The sequence below is a fragment of the Podarcis pityusensis genome (assembly GCF_964106645.2).
Source record: "Podarcis pityusensis genome assembly, chromosome: 3".
NCBI classification, from domain to species: Eukaryota; Metazoa; Chordata; class Lepidosauria; order Squamata; family Lacertidae; genus Podarcis; species Podarcis pityusensis.
The window spans coordinates 80,323,437-80,347,263 of NC_138026.1; the positions used below are offsets into that span (position 1 = coordinate 80,323,437).

General features: G+C 40.7%; 1 protein-coding gene across 7 annotated transcripts in view; it reads right to left on the reverse strand.

The window, feature by feature from the left end:
• The window catches only part of SMYD3 (SET and MYND domain containing 3), a 362,731-nt gene that overhangs the window by 79,575 nt on the left and 259,329 nt on the right, over positions 1-23,827 (reverse strand). For all 7 annotated transcript variants that reach the window (XR_013983608.1, XR_013983609.1, XR_013983610.1 and 4 more), the window contains 2 exons: positions 4,236-4,303; positions 2,675-2,777 (listed from right to left, as the gene is read on the reverse strand). Coding sequence is in view for 4 of the 7 variants with exons in the window: in XM_080997768.1 (XP_080853894.1) it covers positions 2,675-2,777; positions 4,236-4,303 (171 nt within the window). In the remaining 3 variants the exon portion in view is untranslated. The remainder of the gene's footprint in view (positions 1-2,674; positions 2,778-4,235; positions 4,304-23,827) is intronic.

Consider the following 23,827-nt stretch of genomic DNA (forward strand, 5'->3'; position numbering starts at 1 on the left):
CTCAAAGCTTATTTTGGCGGGATTCTAACCTGTACAAGTTATTTTTTGGTAGCGATCAAAAGCATAAGAGGTATCCAATTATATTTTTGATGGTGTGGACATTAATGTGTTCAGGAAGCTGTATCATCCATAAAACATATTGGGATTCCTTAACACATTATTAATTTGTAAAGTATTATTCAGTGTGTTACCAAAAAGGGAATATCTATTCATAGAAAATACTGTTCTCCCAGTCCCAGCTGCAGGTTTTATTTAAAAAAAAAATACAAGCATTTTTTCTTGTTAGTGGAGGGTTAATCAAAGGTGGTTGGATGGTGAACTTACTCTGCAAGACTGTCTGTTCTGATAACTGAAGAAGAGTATTCATTTAAAGATATGAAATGTGACAAGCATTGGCTAATAGGCTTTAATTCAGTGCAGATAGGTTTGAAATACCTGCGCCTGGTGCTCTAGTTATTATATGAATACTATATGCTGAACATGAAGATTTATAGAGTGCATAGAATTAGATAGCCACCCCAAGGGAGCAGCAGAATTGGTTCGAGCAGAGCCAAGGCTGAATGGCAATTCAAATGTAAGTGAAACATTGAGATTGCTTAACTCAGAGTTACGGAATCTTTAGAACAGGAGCCAACTAAATATTTGATTTCTTTTAAATGTAGCAAGAAGTTGAATTTATTCATGAATGAGTCACAATGGTCTGCAGGCAGACCATTAGGGCTTTCTGCTTTTTGTTCCCAACTTTGTATTTTTCCTTTTCTCTCTCTTTCCAAACACAGAAAGAGTTAAAACATTTGGAGACTGACATGGCAGAAAAATGAAAACTGGAGCTCCCACTCTAACAAGGTTGAGGTGTTATAATTGCTTCTGAGTGACTAGGATCAGATTTGAGACTCAACTAGCCTTGTAATTAGAAGCAGACAGACTGTCAAATAACTACAGCTGTTCTATAGTGGTTTCAGTCTTCCTTATATTAAACCCAGTTATATATGGGCCAGAAAGGGGTCCTATTGCTTCATCACAGAACAAGAATGTTAAGCCTGTCTTCTTATCCTTGCTGATTCTGCCTTTAGCAGTACTGTACTGCTGTGACTTCCAGGAGATTCCCTTTAACTAACTGTGTGATTGTAGGCATGTCTACTCAAGAGTTCAATGGGACTTATTCTCAGGTAAGCGGATAAAGGATTGCCGACTAAGAGGGCTGCATTGGATGGAACCACAAGAGAAAATAACTCAGAAAAAGGTCAATCTGGTTGTGACCTTGACCACAGAGATTTGGATAATTTTGCCTATTCATTAAAGTCGACGGCATTTTCCAAAGACTGGATTTAGAGACTCTTAGCAAGTTTATAGATAAGGACAGAAAGGCAGAGTGTCATTGAGAGGTTTGGTTTCATGGACAATCTGCATGTGCCTTGGGACTATATGTCTAATTTGTATGTGTAATTTGTGTAATTTGTCCTTCAGAATACAGGGCATTTAGCTGACTCCCTTTTTGAAAGGACTCTCCCTTCCCAATCCATACTTAAGGCCCCACTGAACCTAGCTGTGACTTTTCATAATTTTAAAGAGTAATAGTGCTATCCTATGCTTAAAAATCCTATATTCAATCTGTGCTAGTTTAATTTGGGCCCCACTGGAATTAATGTGAAAGGTTAATCCTGACTAAGTAGTGTCCCACTGATTTTAGTGGGAGCTATGTGCAGCTAATTTAGTCTGGCTCCAAGCTCATATGTTTGAGTATTTTTACTGCAACCTTAACAGCAATGCTATTTATTCTTGTATCACTCCTACTGAGTGAGATGTTTTAATGTGCAACAACCAACAGCGGAGTTGGACTTTTGTTGGAATAAATAATTAAAATTGTGATTCAGATAGAAGGAGCTCCATATAAACTTTGCTGAGATCCAGCATTAGACAGCAAGCCCAAGAGATGAAGTCTGTGAACTCAACACCATATTATATTCAGGTAGATTGGTTCAGATATCTGAAGAAGTGTGCATGCACACAAAAGCTTATACGCAGAACAAATTTAGTTGGTCTCTAAGGTGCTACTGGACAATTTTCAAATTTTATTTATTTATTTATTTCAACCATATTTTATTTTGCAAGTAGCAATCTTCTGAGGGCATGCATTGGATATGCCCATATTTGAAAAAGAAAATGGTGTGAAACATTTCTCTGATAAGGAACACAAATCATTTGGGAAGGGCATTTCTCCAAGTCATTTTTAATAAAACCAACAAGGAAACGACCCCTGCCTTGTTACTTTTCTTGCCAATGAAAGGTTTACTGCTTCAGCATGGTTTCAATCTGACAAATGCTTATTGTTGCAATGATTTAGTGAATGCAGCATTCCACCCAGAAGTATCGTAAGTGTTTTTTATCAGGGTAAAGGCACTCAAATACAAACAAAATGAAGTGCCTAGAGGAGGAATGGAGGGAGAAGAATTCATCAAGACTGCCAGTGATTTATGAGAGGTAATGATTATGAGACCCAGACAGTGTGAAGAGAAGATTCCCTTTATCATCTTCTTCCTGATAGCTATGAGATAGGAAGAAGCATCAATATATCATCAAAGTGTTAAAGCTGGTGGCCCTGCAGTCTGGAAGTTATTTAAGGAGATGCAACTGCTGCAGGTGTCTGTGACGGAAGAGAGAACAAGCTAATTACCTCTTCACCCATCTCAATGTCCCGGATGGAGCGGAGGTGGAGCTGGGGACCCTCAAAGACGATCACGCAGTTGGGATCACAACTGTTGTTCAGCAAAGACATGCTAAGGAAGGAAAACAACATTGGTTTAATGGAAAAAAGGTTTCCAGGTGCAAATACGAAGTCTGAATAGAGAAGCCTCCACTCCTCATTCCCTCCCTGGTGTCTTGAATGCTGTGTCAGCAGTATTTTAGGTCCAGTGCAAAGGGAGGCAAATGTAGTTTCCATGGCACCTGACATCCACATCAAGAACTCAGGTACATTGGAAAGTTACATTTCCCAGGTTCTCTTGTGCCTGGGCTGCTGCTGCTGCAGTGCTGAAGACACCAAGAAGGAAGTGGGGTACTTGGTTTACACACTCTGCTGGGAGACATGGAATCTATTTAAAATGCAGCCAAATACTAAAAGCTAGGCAAGTTTTAATTCCAAGACAGATACTTATAAAGTTTGGTGTTGTCACCGCCTTTCCCCTGGCTTTTGACACTTGGGATGTATATTGTAGGACTCACCCTATTTTTGAGATTGTAAATTGTTTTGAACTGTTTTAAACGGCTATAACCCATTCTGGGACAACAAGGTAAAGGGCAGGCAATGAATTAAAACCATCATCATCATCACTTGTGGTCAATGGTCACTGATGGCATTTATGCCCCCTTCCTACCATCGCCCAATGCCAAAGAGGTGTTTGCTTCAATGTACCCAGGTAACTTTCAAGCTGCGTGCTCATTAATTTAAGTTCCCTCTAGTGGGAGAAAGAGTCGTCTTCAAATATACAATATTATGGGTTGTGTTCAACCAAGTTTTACATAGAGTAAAGGTAAAGGTAAAGGTCCAGTCGTGGCCGACTCTGGGGTTGCGGCGCTCATCTCGCTTTATTGGCCAAGGGAGCCGGCGTACAGCTTCTGGGTCATGTGGCCAGCAGGACTAAGCCGCTTCTGGCGAATCAGAGCAGCGCACGGAAACGCCATTTACCTTCCCGCTGGACGGTACCTATTTATCTACTTGCACTTTGACGTGCTTTCAAACTGCTAGGCGGGCAGGAGTAGGGACTGAGCAACGGGAGCTCACCGTGTTGCAGGGATTTGAACCACCAACCTTCTGATCGGCAAGTCCTATGCTCTGTGGTTTAGCCCACAGCGCCACCCGCTTCCCTCTTTACATAGAGTAGACCCACGGAAATTAATAGACTTGGGTTAGTTCTGGCTACTAATTCCAATAGGTCTACTCTGAGTATTATTAACATTGGATATAACCTTCTGTCTGATGCTCCCTTCCCAACTCTGAATGCTGGGAATTCAACAGGCTCCAGTGCCATGTGGCGCAATTATCCAAGGCAGGGGGGAAGGAATTGCAGCTGTGGAATTTTCCTGTGAATTGTTTTCATTTCTAAAATTTCTTGATTCATTACAGTACCTGTTTCTCCTCCCCCCCCCCCCCCAAAGCCTGGGACTGAGTGCATCTCTGTGCAATAGAACTAGAATCCTGGAGGTTTTGCCTATGAGTTAAGGAATGCCCACAGTACCTGGGATAAAGGCCAACACCAACATTCTGCATCTCTCCATTGCTAATGCTGAAACAGTTGCAGGTCACCTGTAAAAACAAGGTTATAATCCATGATTAGTATTACTAGAGCCATTGAGAAACTTTGTATCCGAGTGAAATAAATGTTTAAAATACAAGGCAGCAACTGCTGGGTAATTAGAGTAGGGATATTCAAGTCCAGCACAGAGGTACCCTTTCATATTACGGCATTTAAATCTGGGACACAAAAAAATAATGAAGCCAATTAGGTGCTGAAATGCCAGTGTCCTTTAAAAGGCTGCCAAAATACAAGTTTATATATATGCTGAGACCCCATTTTCTAGTCCCAAGAAAACACACAGACACACACAGTTTCATCCTATGGATGTTTGCAGTGTTACATTAATCAAAACTGAATCACCAAATCTGCCTACAGAGTAATTTCACATGTCTTGACAGGAAAGCTGATTTAAATGAATATACAAACAGTAATAAAATGCCTTAACCCTCCCCCACAAAACACCCCACATTAATTAGTCTGTTATTTAACCCATTCATACTTCCCAACCATTTACAAAAGTCATACATCTTAATTATGTTTCTCCTGCTGCTATTGGAAACATAATTCGAGACAACACTTGTGAGCTATGTTTAGTCAATTTCTTTTATAAAAGCAATTAAAGTGTTACAAAAATATTGACCTTGTTTTTCAGTACATAAAAAATTAACAACTCTTTCCAGCTGGGAGAAAAATTGTCCCATTTCTCCGAAATACTTTTCCTAAGTGTCTTACAATAGAGTCCTATAGATCTATGTGGTTTCAGCATTACAGAATGATTCATGCCAAGAGTTACAAGGCTGGTTAAAGCAGCGAGGCAAATATGCCCTGGCCTATTGCTCATCACCATGTGTTTGATGCCTAAGACCTTTGGGCTTTGGGAGGAAGAAATATGGAGAAGAGATTTTCTGTACATGTGGCGAAAGAGAGTGGAGAAGCAACAGGCAGTGGAAGAGTTAATCAAAATCCCCTTCCCTCGATGTCTACTCTGCTCCACATCACACATCCCTTCCAGAGTTGCCTTTCCATTGTCAAAGCAGCTGTTGGGCTTTTGTTACATGCACATGCTGCCTTGAGGACTGGGCCAGGTTGTCCTCTCACAGGCTGTTGTGATTTTAGGGAATCCTTCATTTAGTTATTACAAACATTTATAGACCACCCTTCATCTCAGTAGATCCCAGACTGGGATACAAATTACAAACTGCACAGAATTACATAAAAAACAATCCAAACAAAGAAAACAGTTAGAACAGCAAAGCAGACTACCTATCACAAATTAGTTCTTACAAAAACGCACATTAAAAAAAGTGAAAATGCATGAGCAAACAGTTGTTAAGTCTTTCCCTCGATGCTGAACGGATAACAAGTGTGCTTGCGTGGCAAGGCCCCAAACCCTTCCCCTTTGTTGGAATAAAGACACTTGACTTTATTTTAGGTTACTGGGCTAAAAAAGGTCACAACTTTATTGGTTACAGAATGTGAGTGGTATTGGCTTAGGCATTGGAACCGAACCAACTATATCTGACTCCTGCCCGCCTGCAGGAAGTCTCAGAAGGGTTAACCACCAGTAGGGGGAGCCCTGTTGATGCACATCAACTAGGAACTCCCCCAGGGTCACCAACAGGGGTTGTGCCATGGCCCTAGCCCCCACCAGGGCTTCAGATGGGGCCACGCCCCCGGATTCCTTTAACGGAATACCCTTGAAATAGGAGGGATAGGTGATGGCCACTACCTCCCCTCACCTCCAACCAAATACCCCAGTGCCTAACCTCCAAACCTTACCAAGTTGTGATGATTTGCTACGGGGTAGGCGAAAATCCAAATGGCTGGTACCAATTTTCCAAGTCAAAAAAATTCCTCCCAGGCCCCTTCAACAGGCAACCAACCAAGGTCCATAGCAAGGTCAAAGGATTAAGAGCTTAATCTTAGGAAGGGAGGGTGGGAACCAGAAAAAGGGGTGAGTTCCTGCTCGCGGGCTGCTCACATAGAGCATGCCATGCCCCCTGGCCAACTGGATTGGTCAGTCTAGGGCGTGACGCAGAAGAGACTCCCTATGACGCAGGGGCTAGCCGCACCCCCGCACACAGGGCGGGGTCGTGTCCAGCCTGCAACTCCTTTTCCCCGGGGAAGGGAAATGGCTTTCTCAGGGGAGGGTATTATACCAATGGGGTATCACTACAGTGAGAGGCCCTTTCTCATCTCAACATATGAACACACTTCCCCAGTAATGGTTATGTAGAAAAGAACCTCCTCTGAAGGTCTTAAGGCATAGGCAGGATGAGCTCTGAGGTCCTTGGAGTTTAAAGGTTTGCCGCAAGCAAAAACAGATAAAGGTATGCAGTGCTTTTCCCCCTCAAAAAATGTTTAGGGGTACTCTCATTTTGACTCAAGAAAATCATCATTTTCTAGTTCATATCGGGGGAAATAAACACAATAAATGGACAAAAGTACAAAGATTCACAAAATGTTAAAGGGTACGCGTACCCCTGCGTCTGTCCAGAAAAAAAGCAGTGGCCCTTTTCCATCAACTTTTACGTCAAGGAAGTGAATAGTGTACAAATAACACACACACAAAAAGAGCTTTTGAAGATAAAGTCTTTTTCGACAAGTTTCAAGACACCTTCTGGTATAACTCCATTATGTGCACAAACAAGAAAGAACAAGGCAGGGGTCCACCGACAGCATATTTACAGTTCTGGAATACATGAACAGTAATAAGGGCCATACGAACTACAGATGCAAGCAAACCGTTGAAGTTGAGTAACCCTTTGACTAACCGAATTGAGATGTGAACTCTGTAACTCCAACTGGTATTGTGATGTCTCAGATACATGGAGGTAACTGAGAAAATGTAGATGTTCTTAAATGTTGTTGTCATAAATATTAAGTTCTCGGAGTTTCTATGCAACTGTTCTCCTCTCTGAATCCACAAAGCTTTGGAGTAGAGTGCGGGGAGCCACCTGATGAGAGATGCAGCTATAGAAAGGCTATTAGTGATTAACACCCACTGTGGATAAAGGGGAGGGGAACTCCACTAATTAGCAAGAAAGGCATTTCCCTTTGCAGCGTTCTTGATCTTGATATCTCCATACAACACACACACACTAATGATGGCACTGCTTTTTAAGCCTTTGCTATTTTTGTAGTCATCCCCAGCCTTCTCAGGATGAGACACAGCCTCCATCTGCGGGATTCTTCTTTGTACCCACTAGGAGCTTTCCCCGCTTCCAATTTATCTAAGCGAAGCAATCCAGGGGTGCCAACAAACAGAAGTTGGCTGATTTCATTTTAATAAAAAATAAAATAAAATGAAAAAGATCCCCCCGCCCCCCACTATTTCATGGAATCTGCAAAAAGGGAGGAACTACAAAACAGAGAAATATAGTAGAGAAAATGAAGAAAGGATGTAGAAGCCTGGTGTTAGCTTATACATACATTCTAAAGATATTTCTTCTGCCTAAGGGAAGTACTTTTTTAAAAAATTCCTAATATACTATCACCACTATTTCTGTATTATGAGATGATTCATGTTCTAAAGACAGAAATTACCCCATTATAAAAACTCCATGTTAAAATAGCCAGTACTTGAAAGAGAAATCAGTCCACAAACAGCTCAGCAGAATTTTAGCTCAGTTGGTTAGAGCATGGTGCTGATAAGGCCCAGGTTGCAGGTTTGATTCCCATATGGGACAGCTGCATATTCCTGCATTGCAAAGGGTTGGACCAGATGATTCCTTTCAACTCTACACTTCTATGATTCTATGTGCATACTGAGCACTGCCTGTTGGATAAGTCATTATCCTGTGGATTAAATTTCTATCTGCAAAAGGGGAATAATCACCATCCTATATCCCACAAGGTTTTTGTAAAAATTGTAAAGTCATTTTCATCCTAATATTACTGTGTATGCTTCTATTATAATACCACTTGAGATCACCTGTTTCAGAAGCAAATTGTCTCACTGCAGAAATGAAAGCTAAGTTACGCCTCTAACACTATACATGTTTTGTGAAAGAATACACAGGAGCAAAACATTAATATTAATATCTATAGCAACTACAGCATGATGGCAACAGCAGCCAGAAAAAGTGGGAGAGGCACGGCAGCATAAGATGGAACAGATGTGAAGGAGGTCTGATGCTGTAGTATTTGCTACGGAGGAGGACCGGGCACAATGTACAAGTTTGCTTTGTGCCTCTGGGAGCGTTCAAAACATTTTAATAGTTGTAAGTTCATACACATGGGTGCTGTATGCAAAAGCTAGAATTAAATGCAAGCACAAGGAGGAAAAGACAAAGAAAACCGCCTTATACTTAATCAGATCATTGAGCTCAGTCTACATTGACTGGCAGTGGTTCTCTAGGGTTCCAGTCTTCCTTTGCCCCACCTGGAAATGCCAGGGACTGGACCTGTGACCTTTTGCACACAGAACATGTGCCCTGCTACTTAGATAATGTCCTTCCCTTGAAAGAAAAACACAAAGAAATGAGACAAGTGTTGGTTGTGTTGGAGAGCGACCAGGATGATAAAGTGTCTGGAAACCAAGCCTTATGAGGAACAGCTGAGGGAATTGGGTATGTTTAGCCTGGTAAAGAGGAGACTGAGAGGAGATACAATAGCCATCTTCAAATATCTATAGTGCTGTTACATGGAATATGGAGCAAGCTTGTGTTCTCCTGCTCCAGAGGTTAGAACCCAAACCAGTTACAAGAAAGGAGATTTTGACTAAACATCAGGAAGAACGTTATGATAGGAAGAGACAGTGGGATGGTCCTCCATGAGAAGTGGTGAACTCTCCTTCATTGGAGGCTTTTAAACAGAGGTTGGATGGCCATCTGTCATATTTGATTTAGTTAAGATTCCTGCACTGCAGGGGGTTATATTAGATAACCCTCAGGGTTGCCTTCCAACACTACAATTCTATGATTCGATGGTGAGCCAAGTTCAGATAACAGGAAGCTCAAGGACTTAAGCTGGAAGATGAATGAATGGAGTAGAAATTCAGATTTGTCTTGCAATCTTTTGTTCATACAGATATTCTTACTGTTTTTGCTTGATGTAAACACTAATTTGGCAGTTCTGACAGATTCAAGAACTGAAGAAGTAGATTACATATAATAGCCAACTCATGGGCCTAATATTTATCATGCCCTTGAAGTAAATAATGAAGGTATTTTACATGTGTCTAAGTGTTTTTATCTTATATTTTCTTTCTTTCTTTCTTTCTTTCTTTCTTTCTTTCTTTCTTTCTAGATCAGGCTGTCATTCAGCATCATGACAGTCTCTTAAATTTCAAAAGGGCAATCCACATGTGACCGTTGTTGAGGGTGGCCGAGGTAGAAACCCCTGCTGGGCATGGAGTTCTATCCATCCAATTCACTGGCTTATGGCCCATATACTTGATTATCATAGTCCACCAAATCCTTATGCATTAATCAGATTTTTCTGTTTACCAGAACCAGTCTTTGGACTGGACTTACCAAGAGATTCATCTGGTTTGTTGAGAAAACTGAACAAATGAGAAAAGGGACATTATGCTGTTATGATCTGGTATCTCACATAGGTTTTTTTCCACATTTTTTCTCCATTAAACATCAAAACTTTGCAAGTCATTAAAGGCACTAACTTTTTTCTAGTTCTTCTTCCATCCATTAATCTGTAAGTGTCTGTGGTTAGACTGCTAGTCTGTGCTAATTTGTTATATTCTCAAATGAATCAGAATGATTTGCACTGATGCCATGGTGATGCATGATGCTGCATTACCTAAGAGCAATAACATGTTCATTTAAGAGTAATAAATGTGGGAATGCCAAGTACAGTACAGTCACATCCACAGCAGCACCTCAGTACTGAGTGATCGGGGACGACAACTCATAAGCCTAATGTTCACTATGACTCAAGGCATTTCATCTCTGATGACCACAAACACAGCTTCTTATTAAATAAGGTCCCTCCCCCCCCCAGTTCCATGCCCTTAGATAATTATAAAAAATTGCTTATAGTGGATAGTCCCTCTAGCCAGTTTCTAGAAATGTTGTTGTCTTCAAACAAGGTGAAAAGAAGAGAGATAAATAGGCACATTTGTTTTCAGTTTTGTGAAGAAAATGCAGCCACGCATCTATCATATGCTCACACCATACCCCAGGTTTATTGTTTACAAATGTTCTCTTTAGTATCTACAGAGATAAATAATAGAAATAAGGTCAGATTCACACTTCCACTGAGGATACACTGGGCAGTGAGTGGGACAGACATTGGGTTTGTGATGGGGATGCAGACCATATGGTGACTTGTGCACCTGGTGTGAAGGTTGTGGATGTCATGTGTTGTCCACAGCCTGATAAATAGAGTTAGGAAAGAGTCAGGGATGGTGGTGCATATTGATACCAATGAAGTGGGGGAATGTAATCATGTGGTCCTGGAAGTAAATTTAAGTTGCGATGTAGAAGGTTGAAAACCAGGTCCTTCAAGATACCTTTCTTTGAAATGCTATTCGTTCCATGAACAGCACCAGACAGATAGGGTCTAAATGTATGAATGAGACAGTGGTGTTGGGAGTATGAGTTTAGTTTTGGTAGGCACTGGGAATGTTTGGGGACAAGTCCAGCTTGCACAAAAGAAATGTGCTCCAACTGAACTAGAATGGAGATAAAAAGCTGGCAGAAGAGCAGACAGGAGCTACAGAATGTTAAGTTTGGCCTAAATCGTATTTTAAGGATGAGGGTGAATGTTTGCGATCGTTCTGTTTTGCTTCCCTCTCCCACCCTCACTTCATGCAAATCTGGACCTGTGATGTACCACTACTCCCCTCCAATGTGAGCTGCAGGATGACAGCCTTATATTTTTATGCACATGGGAAGACAGCACATGCATCTTTGCCACTTTAAAATACATTTATTTGTGTTTAAAATGTAAGGGCGATTGATATCCAGCTAAGTCGTGATTTAGTTGGATACCACCCTCTAATTTTTCCACTTTAACAAGTAGCCAAAACATTGAGAAAAGCACAAAAGCCAATTAAAATAGACTAAAATCTTCAGAACAATATTAAAACTCTGTTTAAAACCAGCAGAAGCTGCCCAAGATCATAAACAGCACATATTTACCACGTGGGGAAATGATTATGTATTCTGTACTTGGCTATTGTACCTCAGTATAAATGGCAACAACAAAACCCTCTTTCGAAGCAGCCCAAAGAGATTGCTCTGATTACAGAGAGCACACCTATGCCATTTGAAAACAGGAATTTATCATGGACTGTGAAAGACTGAGACTTGGCTTTACTAACAAGGCAAAATGTACCATACTATATATATATCGTACAATTAAACCACAACCACTAATTTAATGCATTAGATATGGGAATAGAATCCACCACTCCATAAAGTCTTTTCCTTTTACCATCTGGAAATGCATCAAATTTAAGGAACAAACTGAGTATCTTAGTGTTATCATCATTGTTTTTCTGTTCACAATAACATGATGGGGAAATTATACAGCAAAACAGCTGTCCTGTTTGATGCTGCCCTGAAGACTGCTGCCATTACTGGCCACTAACATTAAATATTAATAGAAATTGAATATGGAGGCAGAATGTGGAGAAAAAGCAGCACACTGAGGAAAATCTACAGGGCCAGATGACATCTTTTAAGCCATAACTTAAAAACCCCTTAGATAAGAGAAATTATTTCACAAAAATATTTTTGTTGTTGTTGTTGTTGTTGTTGGAGGAGTGTTAAAAGATGTACTGGTTAGATAGAATGAAAACAAGCCATATCAAATGGTTTGCTCTTAATCACAGCATACCTTTTTTCTTTGCTACGCTAGAGAGTATTGGAAGCAAGCCTTCACTGTCTACATAGCTTTGGATTTGTTTTTGTTTTTTTATTGATATTTATTGAGAATTTTAAGGTTACAAAGAAATAATAAGGAAAAAACAAGAGAGAGAAAAAAGGAAAGAAAAAAGTAGATAAAAGTAACAATTAAACAATACAAATCAGTAAAAACCAAAGTCAAAAAGAAAAAACAAAACACACAATACATCAAATTCAAAAAGCAAAAGTAAACAAAAAGATTTAAAAACAAATCCAATATTCCCAAATCCTTAACTGTCATTACCTTATTTCATCGACCTCCTCACACCTCCCTTTTTTGTATTCTAGTTATTAATTATCTCAGCAAATCCTTTCCATCTTTCACAATATTCTGTCATTAAATTACCTTAATCTATTTTAACCTTATCTTACCATAAAAAATCCTAAAACTTAATACTTAAATCTTATTTATACCAAATTCTCTTAACCATTACATATTCTTACAGAATTCTTTTTAACATTTCTGCTAAAACCCAATAATTTCATTCCAACATTTTTCTAATACTCATTAACTTTACAATACTTTTCTAAATGAATTTTTAAAACTCCAATCTTCATCCATCGTCTCTTCTTCCTGGTCTCGGGTTTTGTCAGTCCTTTCTATCCCGTCCATCTAGTCCATCAACCTGGTGACCTTATGTCCGAGGCTCTTAAGTCTCTTCCATGTCCCTTCCGCAGGTCTTCTTCATATTTATACCTGTACTTTACTTTGTCTTCTGCTCCTTTCACTCGGGGAGACTCCAACTTGACAATATTTTTGTCCCTTCTCGACACGTCAGCCCCTTTTCCATAGTCCACACTGAAATCCACATGGTATGTGAAGGCATGTTTCGAGGCCCCTCCAAAGTTAAGGGCCCCCACAACTCCGAGCTCCCCCCAGCCCAAGGCCAGACTTGAAAAATCAAAATCAAAATCAAAACATCCTTGCGTAGGGGGGTCGATCCAGCCCCCCATCTCCAAACCAAAGAGAACTCCATCTCTCCAAATCTGACTTTTTCCAGGTTCATTCGTCAATTCCAGCAACTCATGTTCCTGCTGGGCCACAGCTCCCTCCATCTCTGCCACCCGAGGTCCAGCAACAGCCTCCTCCTTCATCTCATCTGTCAAAGCACATTCCTGAATTAATTCCTGAGTGGGTTCTATATAGGTACCCACTGCCTGTCCAAAATTTCCAATCGCAACAGTCATAAAATCCATCTTCTCATGTAACTGTTCCAATAAAGCACTTGTCTTGCAAAAAGCAAGCACCAGAGCTTCTGAGTACATTCTTGTTCAAGGTCGAAGTCTGGTCCCACGATCTTAATCTATTACAGCTGCAAAGCTCCCCAGTTCGGTTTTAATAACAGTTTCACAAGCTCCCTCTAGGGGAAACAATTTCTATTTGTATCCATCCCTTTTTTTTTTTTTTAAAGCAGATCTAGCAACAAAGTTTTCCTTTTTCGGATATTTTGTCAATATTTTGTTCCTTTTAAATGCAAAGGGGAACAATGGAATCAATATGTTTCTCTTCTTTTAACTATCTGTCAAAACGTTTCTCCATAGTCAATGAACTTCCCCAGAATGTCTGTCCTGACACCCGCTCCCAGGTTCAAGATGGTGGAAAATTGCCTTTCTTTACTCTCTCTTCTGCAGGTTTAAACAGTCTAAAAAAGGTTCCCCCCTCTTCTCCTGCTTCCAAGGGGGGTTCAGTGATTTTAAATGATGGAATTTTGGTCCTTTACAAACAACTTTCTAAACTCTAGCTTGCCGTGTCTTTGCTTCAATCTATCTACAAAAGCGGAAGGTGGACTTCCTGTTTAGACCTTCCCGCTTCAGTGCCAAATTAAAAAAATTCTTAATCCAATTTTCCGTTCTACTCATGGGCAGTTGTTAAAAATCCAGTTGTCCACAGGAAAAAGTCAGCGCTCTCTGGCAACAGCAATGCGGCTTCACTCCGTGAAAGAAGCAGTCGATTCAAAGCACCGCGCCACTCACCCCACGTCGCTCTGGATCCCTGAACCCGGGTTTCCCAGTGAGTAGGGGGGGCGCAAAGGTGCCAGCCAAATCCCACGTCCACAGGCTTCTCCCGCCTGTGGTTTTTGATGGGTCTCCGCCTCGCCGTGGCGGTTCAGACCCTGTTTTCCACGGAGCGGATTCCTCCCGATCGGAGGAAATCCGCCATTGCCAGAGTCGCCAACCCGGAAGTGCCTGCTTTGGATTTGTTTTCTGGCACCCAGAGTGAATGTACTGCCTCTTAAACACATCCCTGCAATCCCTGTGGCCTTGCACAATCCATTTTCGTAAGTTCCTTCAGCGGACGTCTGGCTTCATTTAAAGACACAGGTTGTATGCAGAGCCTAAAATGAAAGTAAGTTGCCGCTAGCGGCTACTATTATCGTCTCCCCTGTAACAATTTAACTTTCTCCAGAAGAAAGAAGAGAAGGGAGGACTTTAAAAAGGGGAGCAGAAAATTTTTGCGAATGAAGTGTGATCTCAGCGTCAGTGAAGCAGTGGAAAGACAAAGAGGACTATTCTATTACATCTCTGTGACTCTGTGAGTGCATTTCCACGCTAAGAAAACCTCTGACGCCATATTGGGCTAAGAAGGACTCCTGATGTTATAATAAGTGACTTTATAAGATATTCGGTTTTACCTTTTTTTTTCTTGAAGAAGGTGGTTTTTGGTGGTTTGTTTAACATCTTTTACATCTGTTCTCTATCTTTGTTAGGAACTTTAAATTAGTGAAAACATTTTCGTAAGTTCCTACGTTGAGCTTTATTCAAAAGCCATCTCAACTGTGGACCAGGAGCTGTGTGCCAGTGTGCACAGCCAAAATACTGGCATGATCCAAAGTGAGATGATGAAGAACACCCATTGGTCCCACTTCCTACCTCCACATGCTGATTGGTTTCCTAGAAATGAAGGTTATGTACATACCGTATGTAGTCCCTATTCATGCCCTGATTATACCCACATTTTGGTCATCTACACAAGGCCAATATGCTTTCTGGCCATGATTCTGCTTATGCATGGAAGCCTGTGAAATAAGTTAACTATCTTTTCCCTTTCAGTTCCTACGAAAATGCCAGGCTGGATGTGCCTTGTACAAAGCGATGGCATATTTCCAAAGATACATAGCTTGGAAATGTGATATAATTTCTCTTTCTTTGGTTGGAGATTTCATTTCTGACAATCCACTAATATATAATGCTCATTTACAGAAAACAAAAGGAAAATGAATGTTCCATATTTATATGCATGTTTATTTCACAAAACCCCATTATACCTTTCTCTTCACCCTCAGAGCACAAGATATTAAATATTCAAAATCAAACCACATTAATTTTTAGCTCGACACTGCACACTAATGACATTAAGTCAATACTGGGACTATTTTGGTATTTCTCCCGGAAATTCCCAGTTGAATTCTTTCATTGGAAGCAACACATTGAAGAGGCAGAAATTAATTCTGCCCCCATCCTTTCTTAGATAATTGGCAGACCTAACACCTGCCTGAAGCAGGTCGTTTTACTTACAAACACAGCTAAACATTATATAAGTGTACAAGCTGTTCAGAAAAATGGATGTGGACTTTATAAACCAAGCTGTTCTGGTCTTAAAACCTGCTCTTCACTCATAGGGGTCACTGTACACTTTCAGAAATGCCTTTGAATATACCGTACTCTAAGTTGCTCATTGGACGCAGGGCTTAAGCAGTGCTTCTTAAACCACATCTGCACCATATATTTAAAGCACTATTCTACCACTAACAGTCATGTCTCCCTGCCAAAAAAAGAATACTGGGAACTGTAGTTTGTTAAGAGTGCTCAGAGAACTTTGAGAATTGTAGTTCCGTGAGAGGAAATAGGAGTCTCTGAACTACAGTTCCCAGAATTCTTTGGGGGGAAAGCCATGGCAGTTAAAGTGGTATGATAGTGCTTTAAATGTATGGTGCATATGTAGCCTTTTACTTTTTGAGCCTGGGATTTCCTCTATAAACTTCTTCTGCTTTCTGCCACTCACACAACTTTGCACCAACCATCCATTTTGCATACAGTTGCAAATAATCTTTCACCCATTTTGCTACCCTATTTGCAGGCAGCACCAGCGAGGGAAATTATTGCTATTTTCACAGTGGCTGAGGTGAACACTGGGGGGGATATGAAACTGACTTGGTGTGGTTACAGATTTTGAAGTGTGGGCGCTTATTGTGATGGCTCCTAGAGCCACACCTCCAAGAAAAGCCCAAGGATGTAAACGGCTGTGTTAAGTCTCATATACACCCCCAAAGGGCAACAGTACATCACGTGGTATGCAATTTATTGGAAACAGTTGGCAGTTACAAGATGTTTACAAAAGTAAACGCAACTTGTGAAACACATTGACCTTTAACAAAACAGCTCTAGTCATCTGAAAATAAACAATTAACTTTTAAATAGAAATGCAAACAATCATGCAGAGTAATATCATCATTTAAACTGCTTGTGTGGAGTGGAATCCCATCAAAGAAAGATGGGGAAAGGTATCCAAGACACTGCTTGATTATTTGCCTCATTTTCTTGACCTCCTTGGTGCTAATCAAGAAAAAAACTGACAGCCTCATTATCATCTCATCTCATCTCATCTCATTCACTTGCCAGAACAAGGAAGTTCTGTCCATTACCCCAAATCATGTCATGTCATCGTTCTTGCCTGGGAAAAACCTCCCAGACGTATTTACAAGCATTTTATTCAGCATAGTTCAGGACAAAGAAAACATGTCTGCTCTCTTTTGTGTCCAAGAGCAGGAAGCATAAAACAAAAGCTATACACAACGGAAGTTCCCAGCAGGCTGTGCTGGACTGTAAAGAGGCATGTGACACACAACAGTCATGCCTGTTCCTTTTAAGCTGGAACGGAACATCAATATCCTAACACATTTCACCATGTCCCACATCCACTAAACCGCTAATCACTAGTGCTCCTCCCAGCTCCATTCCATGAAGCAAAAATTTGAAATGGCGCCCCTACTGACCCAATATTTGAATACAGCACACCAGAGGCGGATTTAGGGCAGTGCAAAAGTGGCCTGGGGCAGGCAAGGAAATGCCTTTCTCACTGCTTCATTCCTTCAGTCAGGTGGGGGTCACCAAAATTTAGCCTCGCAAAGGGCACCATATTATCAAAGTCCTCCCATGAACACACTTTATGTTGCCAGATGTATTTTACAGACTCAAGAACATAGTGTCTTGCAAAGTTTAATTAGAACTACTAAAAAATCTGATATTTTTCCAGTTTCTTTTTTTATATAAAACCCCCCTCCAAACCCTGATTTAGTTACACTAGCAATGAAAAGGTTCAAGGTTGCTCAGAAAATGCAGAATATATTAATATGAAAAACTAAACCATAATGTATCACATTAAAGCAGTATAATCAGTGCCCAATTAATGAAAAACAATATCCCCCTTGCCAATGCATTTCCTCTTAAATCGCATAAGGTTTTAGCACTATTGGACTTTCATTTGTTTTCTTCAAAATAAGCCTTTCTATCAAATAATGGTGTGGCCGCAGGGAACTCACTGTCTGTTGCATCTGTAAATTGGAAGAATAGTGTTCTGCTTCACATAGATCTTTCCAAAAGTATTTTATACCTGGAAATGGTAGGTTGAACAGAGTAAAGTGCCCGATCTGAAATGAGATATTCGTTTCCCCCATACCTTTACATTTCATTCTTCTTCTGAATCTTCGTGTCCCTTTGTAATTTTAAAATAGTGATTCCCCCCCCCTTTCATCTTCTTGAGTTGCCCCTTGGGTTTTAGAATCCCCCTCCCTCCTGAGAATTCCAACCGTTTCCAGAATTTAAGGAGCAGTTCAGAAATTTGTTCCAGTTAGTGTTTGCTTGAATCTTGCTAGGCTCTTCTGCCACTTATCTTTTTCTTTTTCTTTTTCTTTTCTTTCTCTCCTTTCATGTTTGCCTTGATCATGTCAATTGGTCTTTCCTAACCTGGTGCTCTCCAGATACTGCTGGACTACAACTCCTAGCCTTCCTGACTACTAGAAACCCAGCCAGATGGGCAGGGTATAAATAATAAATTATTATTATTACTAGGGCAAGGTGGCCAGGGCCAATGCAAGCTGTGGTTCAGAACTTCTAGAGGATGCCAAGGATGGGGAAAGCTAATTCAGATTGTAAGATTTTCAGCGGTTTTTAATAATGTACTATGGGTTTCTGGGGGTTTTCCTGTTGTTATTCTGTCTCTCACAGCTACAATAAACCTACCATTAAAATTATGGACTGGTCATTTCTTCGTCAGAGAGCAAATGGGCAAATTTAGCAGGGGATCAAATACTTTCCCCCCTCACTGTATAATTATTATTGAAATCACGCACAACACCTTTATGAAACTTTGGTCAAATATTCAATATTCCAAAGCTGGTAGGTAAGTTCAGATGACTTCAGGCTAGTTGCAGATAGACAGCAAATGGAGAGTTGAATCAAAATAACTTCTTGGAAGTTGCAGCTTCTCTTTTAATCTTTGCTTTACTCATCAATTATATAAAGAAATACGAGGTTGAATTGAGTTCAGGGCTATTACATACATAACTTCTTGGAATAGGCAACTTTTTACATTTCAGACATATCTGATGTCAATAATTCAAAGTTCAGAAGAAATGGGAATATAATTACCACCCTAGATCAGTTCTCCAGGCTTCCCAGGAACTATTGTGAATTTACTCAACAGTTCAGTTCCCTGAATTGTAAGTGATCTTCAGCCTGTCAGACAATAGTTTAAACAAAGTTCACAGCTGAAAATCTATCACAGTGGACCTGTTTAGTCTCAAAGCAATCCAGGTCTGATTCTCATATGATGATATACAGTCCACATATTTTTTATTTTGAGTCATGTGGCTATTGTAATGTGAGAAAGTTTCTGTACAAATAGAGAGTTTTGACAGTCGTGCGACTCCGCTCCATTAAACATAATGCAAGTGCCCACTATTTAAAAAGCTCATTTATTTCATATGTGGTCCACAAGATATAAAAGGTGGGTGGGTCAAACTCATATTATGCTCTGAGATACTTTGTGAACACGGCACACTTTGGTCCTTTGAGGAACTCCTATTTAATCAGAAGAATCAAGCTCAGCGTACCACTTTGTGCTACAGGTGAAGGGTTACCTTTTGGAACTTATCCCACAGAGAAAAGAATTCCATGCAAAATGAAAATAGCACGTGAGGGAGAAGACTAGTCTAATTTCTGACAGTCTAGCTTTCCATATGCATGTTGTTTCTGACACAGAGGCAGATTCAATGTACCTCTGCCCACTAAACTGAAGTGATACACATATTTCTACAAGGGGGGGGGGGATATACCATGTTAACAGTTGCTCCCAGTATGTTTCTGAGCACAATTCAAAGTGTTGGTGCTGACCTTTAAAGCCCAAAATGGCCTCGGCCCAGTAGACCTGAAGGAGTGTCTCCACCACCATTGTCCGGCCCAGAAACTGAGGTCCAGCGCCAAGGGCCTTCTGGCGGTTCCCTCACTGTGAGAAGTGAAGTTACAGGGAACCAGGCAGAGGGCCTTCTTGGTAGTGGCGCCCGCCTTGTGGAACACAGTCCCATCAGATATCAAGGAAATAAACAACTATCTGGCTTTTAGAAGACATCTGAAGGCAGCCCTGTTTAAGTAAGTTTTCAATGATTAATGTTTTATTCTGTTTTTAATTTGTTGGAAGCCACCCAGAGTACTGGGGAAACCCAGCCAGATGGGCAAGGTATAAATAATAAATTATTATTATTATTATTATTATTATTATTATTATTATTATTGCTACATAACAGAAGATGAGATGATTGCATCTAGGGCAGGGGAAGGGAACATATTTCCTGTTGGGGGCCACATTCGGGGGAGGGGAAATCTGTCAGGGGCCACATGCTGGCAGTTGGCTCGGCTGAAAGCAGCAGCGGATGGGGTCATATAATTGGTGGCCCACCCCCTATCTCGCTCTCCTTCTGCCACTATCTTTTCTTTCCCTCCTTCCCTCACTTTCTGACACACACAGAGGTCTGAACTAATGGCTTCTCACCTTCCACTTCCATTTCAGCTCCCCCCTCACCAGATTTCCTCCCTTCTTGCCAGAGCTTTCTTGCACAGTGCTTTCCACCTTTTTTCATTGCTCTGCAAGATTTGTTTTCCCCTTCCCCATTTTCTCTCTCCCTGCAGGCTTCCCTCACCTGCAATTAGCTTAAGGACTGCATGTGGCTCTCAGGCCACAGGTTGCCCACCCAAAACCTAGAGGCTCTCTAAGTAAACTTCCACTACATGAGCTAATCTGCTAGAAGTGTTTGACTTTGACAGATCCTATCTCAGCACAGGATACTGGGCTAGTGGCTTTTCAGTCAAAGGATTCTGTCAGACGCCGGTTGAAACTGCTTTTATTGTGGGGGGGTGGTGGTTTGGTATTCTGATTTGTTTTCATAAGTCACATTAAAATTATTTTGTAAAGAAAAGTGGGACAGACAGATAGATATTGATATAAAGATTTTTTAAAAACTAGTGTTATTTCTTTTGACATGATTGGAGCTTCACCGCTTCACACTAGCTGAAGGTTTGCTGTGTTCACCCAGCCTGTGTGTTGGCCTGGCAAGGTCCGGATAGATCTAAGACGCAACAGCTTCACTGTTCATTATGCATTTCCAAATGTGGAGCAAGGCATTTCTTTCCCCTCAGGTTTTTCATTCTTTTACCACCTGTCAATGCACATTTTGTGTTATTTTATCAATGTTGACTGAACCAGATGCTCTCATATATTGCGCACTGTCCGTTTCAGTAATAATTCATTTTTGTCTCTTTTGGATACACATTTCTTTTTAATATGACTGTGAGCCTCATGGCCAAGCACTGGAAAGTTACTCCACCTGGACTGAAGTGTGATGTCTCACTCTGAATCCATGTCCATAAGCTACCTTTGCAGGTGAAAATATGATACCAATAAAGCTGTGTAGAAAGGAATAGTTAAATTCCCCTTTTTTCCCCTGCACCACTGACTTCTATGGAATTTCTAACCAGCTTTTTACCAGGTAAGGCTGCTTTCAAGTATAAGGTGAATATCAGGATAAGTAAGAACAACATCTTCTTGAGCGGGCATTGTCACTCAACTCATATTTAGCTAGATTCCCTCTACCAGGGCACTGCTGCCCCATGCTGACCTAAGGAAAAGGTAGAAATGTCATTTGCTAGCTGTTACATAGCACATTGTTATATAGCACATACAGTGGTGCCTCGCAAGACGAAATTAATCCGTTCCGCGAGTCTCTTCGTCTAGCGGTTTTTTCGTCTTGCGAAGCAACCCTATTAGCGGCTTAGCGGATTAGCGCTATTAGCGGTTTAGCGGCTATTAAAGGCTTAGCGGCTTAGCGGCTAAAAGGCTATTAGCGGCTTAGAGGCTTAGAAAAAAGGGGGGGAGTGAAAAAAAATCTCAAGACTCGCAAGACATTTTCCTCTTGCGAAGCAAGCCCATAGGGAAATTCGTCCTGCGAAGCGCATCGAAAAATGGAAAACCCTTTCGTCTAGCGGGTTTTTCATCTTGCGAGGCATTCGTCTTGCGGGGCACCACTGTAGTCCTGCTTCCATAGTGATAGGTTGGTGATGAACCCAGAATTAGAATCAGAACTTTTAAAAGTAATTACCAAAACAACAGAAGTCTTATTCATCTCCTTGACCCTGTTGGATTGTCATGCTATGATTTTTTTTTTAAATGTAAGCTATTACTCTTCTCTCTCTCTTATCAGCAATGTTTGATCAGTTCCAGCAAGGAAAGAAAACATATTTCATTGTAAAATATTTCTACCAGATGTCTTGGAAGAATAACAAAAGATGACGTATAAATTAGACAAACACTATGTTAAGCTCACAGCTCAAACAATCGTGGGTAGACAACCAAAGTTCAGAGATCTGCATCTAATCACTGTCTAAAGGACCTTTTTAAAGTAAATAATTCTGCTTTGTTATCACTACAGATCTCACCCCAAACTTGCGTATCACCAAACACACAAATGTCTTTACATACCTTTTCCCATTGTATAATATGAATAACTTCATCGTTACGAGGAATACTGTCTGATGATTATTCAGAAGCATGATTTTAGCAAAAAAAAAATCCCATTAAATCCACACAATTTCCCCTTAGGATCATAGAGTTAGAAGGGACCCTGAGGATCATCTAGCTCACCCCCTGCAATGCAGGAATATGCAGCTGTCACTTATGTGAATCGAACCTGCAGTCTTTGCATTAGCACCACACTCTAACCAATTGGGCTATCCAGCTTCTTCTATCAGCTATATTTTCTCCAAATATCCTCAGCAAATTGGCCCCTAAAATATAGCTGCAATCAGAATGCTACTAGATAAACCACTAAAAACTGGAATTAAGGAACCTAATGGGCTGTGTTGAGTTGGAGATCCAATAAAAGTTCACCTAAGGATTACTTCTATGCCCAGCATGCATAAGACAACATCTCACCAGTAACATGCTAATAAAATAAGCTTATCAGTGGCATGTCATTGCAGATAGACTATAAAACGAGACACAGGCAGCATACATTTAGATGTAGTGTGGGCGTTATTCACATCTGCATAGATAAACTCAGAATCCTATCTGCTCATTCTCATAGATATTCTCTCCCAGTGATCTGACGCTTTGATCCAGCAAGTCACATAACAACCAAGCATCTAAGACATTATAAGCTGGCACAAGTGGGGATTTCGCCCCCCCCCCAAGAGATAATATAAAAATAGTTAGATATTTCAAATTTCACAACTGCATGCATGATGTGAAACCTGCCCAGAAGGTGATGAACCTGCCCAGAAGCTCCCATAGTAACCCATCCTTCACAAAAGCTCTCTAGCTTTTAATTGCATAAAATCTTTTGACGACAAAGTATTTAAGAGTGTCCGTGTCATTTGACATATGCCTCTGTTACCTTATTGATGTATGGCTCTTACTTCCAAAATGTCCTTCATGGAATCTATGTTATTATGATGCCTCCAAAGGTGTGCTGAACCTCCTGTGTCATAGGTCTTTTTGCGAAGGTTGGTTATAAAGGAAGGGGCCATTTTGGCAGTGGATTGCTCTCTCTGGAGAGGTTCACCTGGCATCTATTTAGTTTCTTTTCAGTGCCAGGCAAGTTCCTTTTTATTCTCCCAGGCCTTTTAGATACCTTTTACTATCATTTGATATTATTCTATCATTTTTTAGTGGTAGGGTGTTGGACTAGGAGTGGGGATACATTGACCCAGCCATGAAGCTTGCTGCGTAACCTTGAGCCAGTCTAAGCCTAACTTACTTCTCACACTTACTGGGAGGATAAAAGGTGGGGAGGGGGAATATCTCCCACCTTGAGCTCCTGAAAGGAAAGAGCAGATATCCAACAAGAAGTGCATACAAATATCCTCTGTACAACACTCACAGAAATGTGTTCTTAAAAACTATTTTCTGGAATATTTTATGATTAGGTGTTGTTTTTTAAGTGCAGAGCAGAAAAATCTTTTGTATAAAAATTGCTTTGACCCCAGTGCTGTGTAAAATTAAACTAGCTGATTCCTATTCACCTTCACCTCTGCCCACAAGTTTCCATAGAAGTGCAAATATTTCATGTAACTATCAGCAAATCTGTTATCTACCTCCTCAGTACCTTTGAC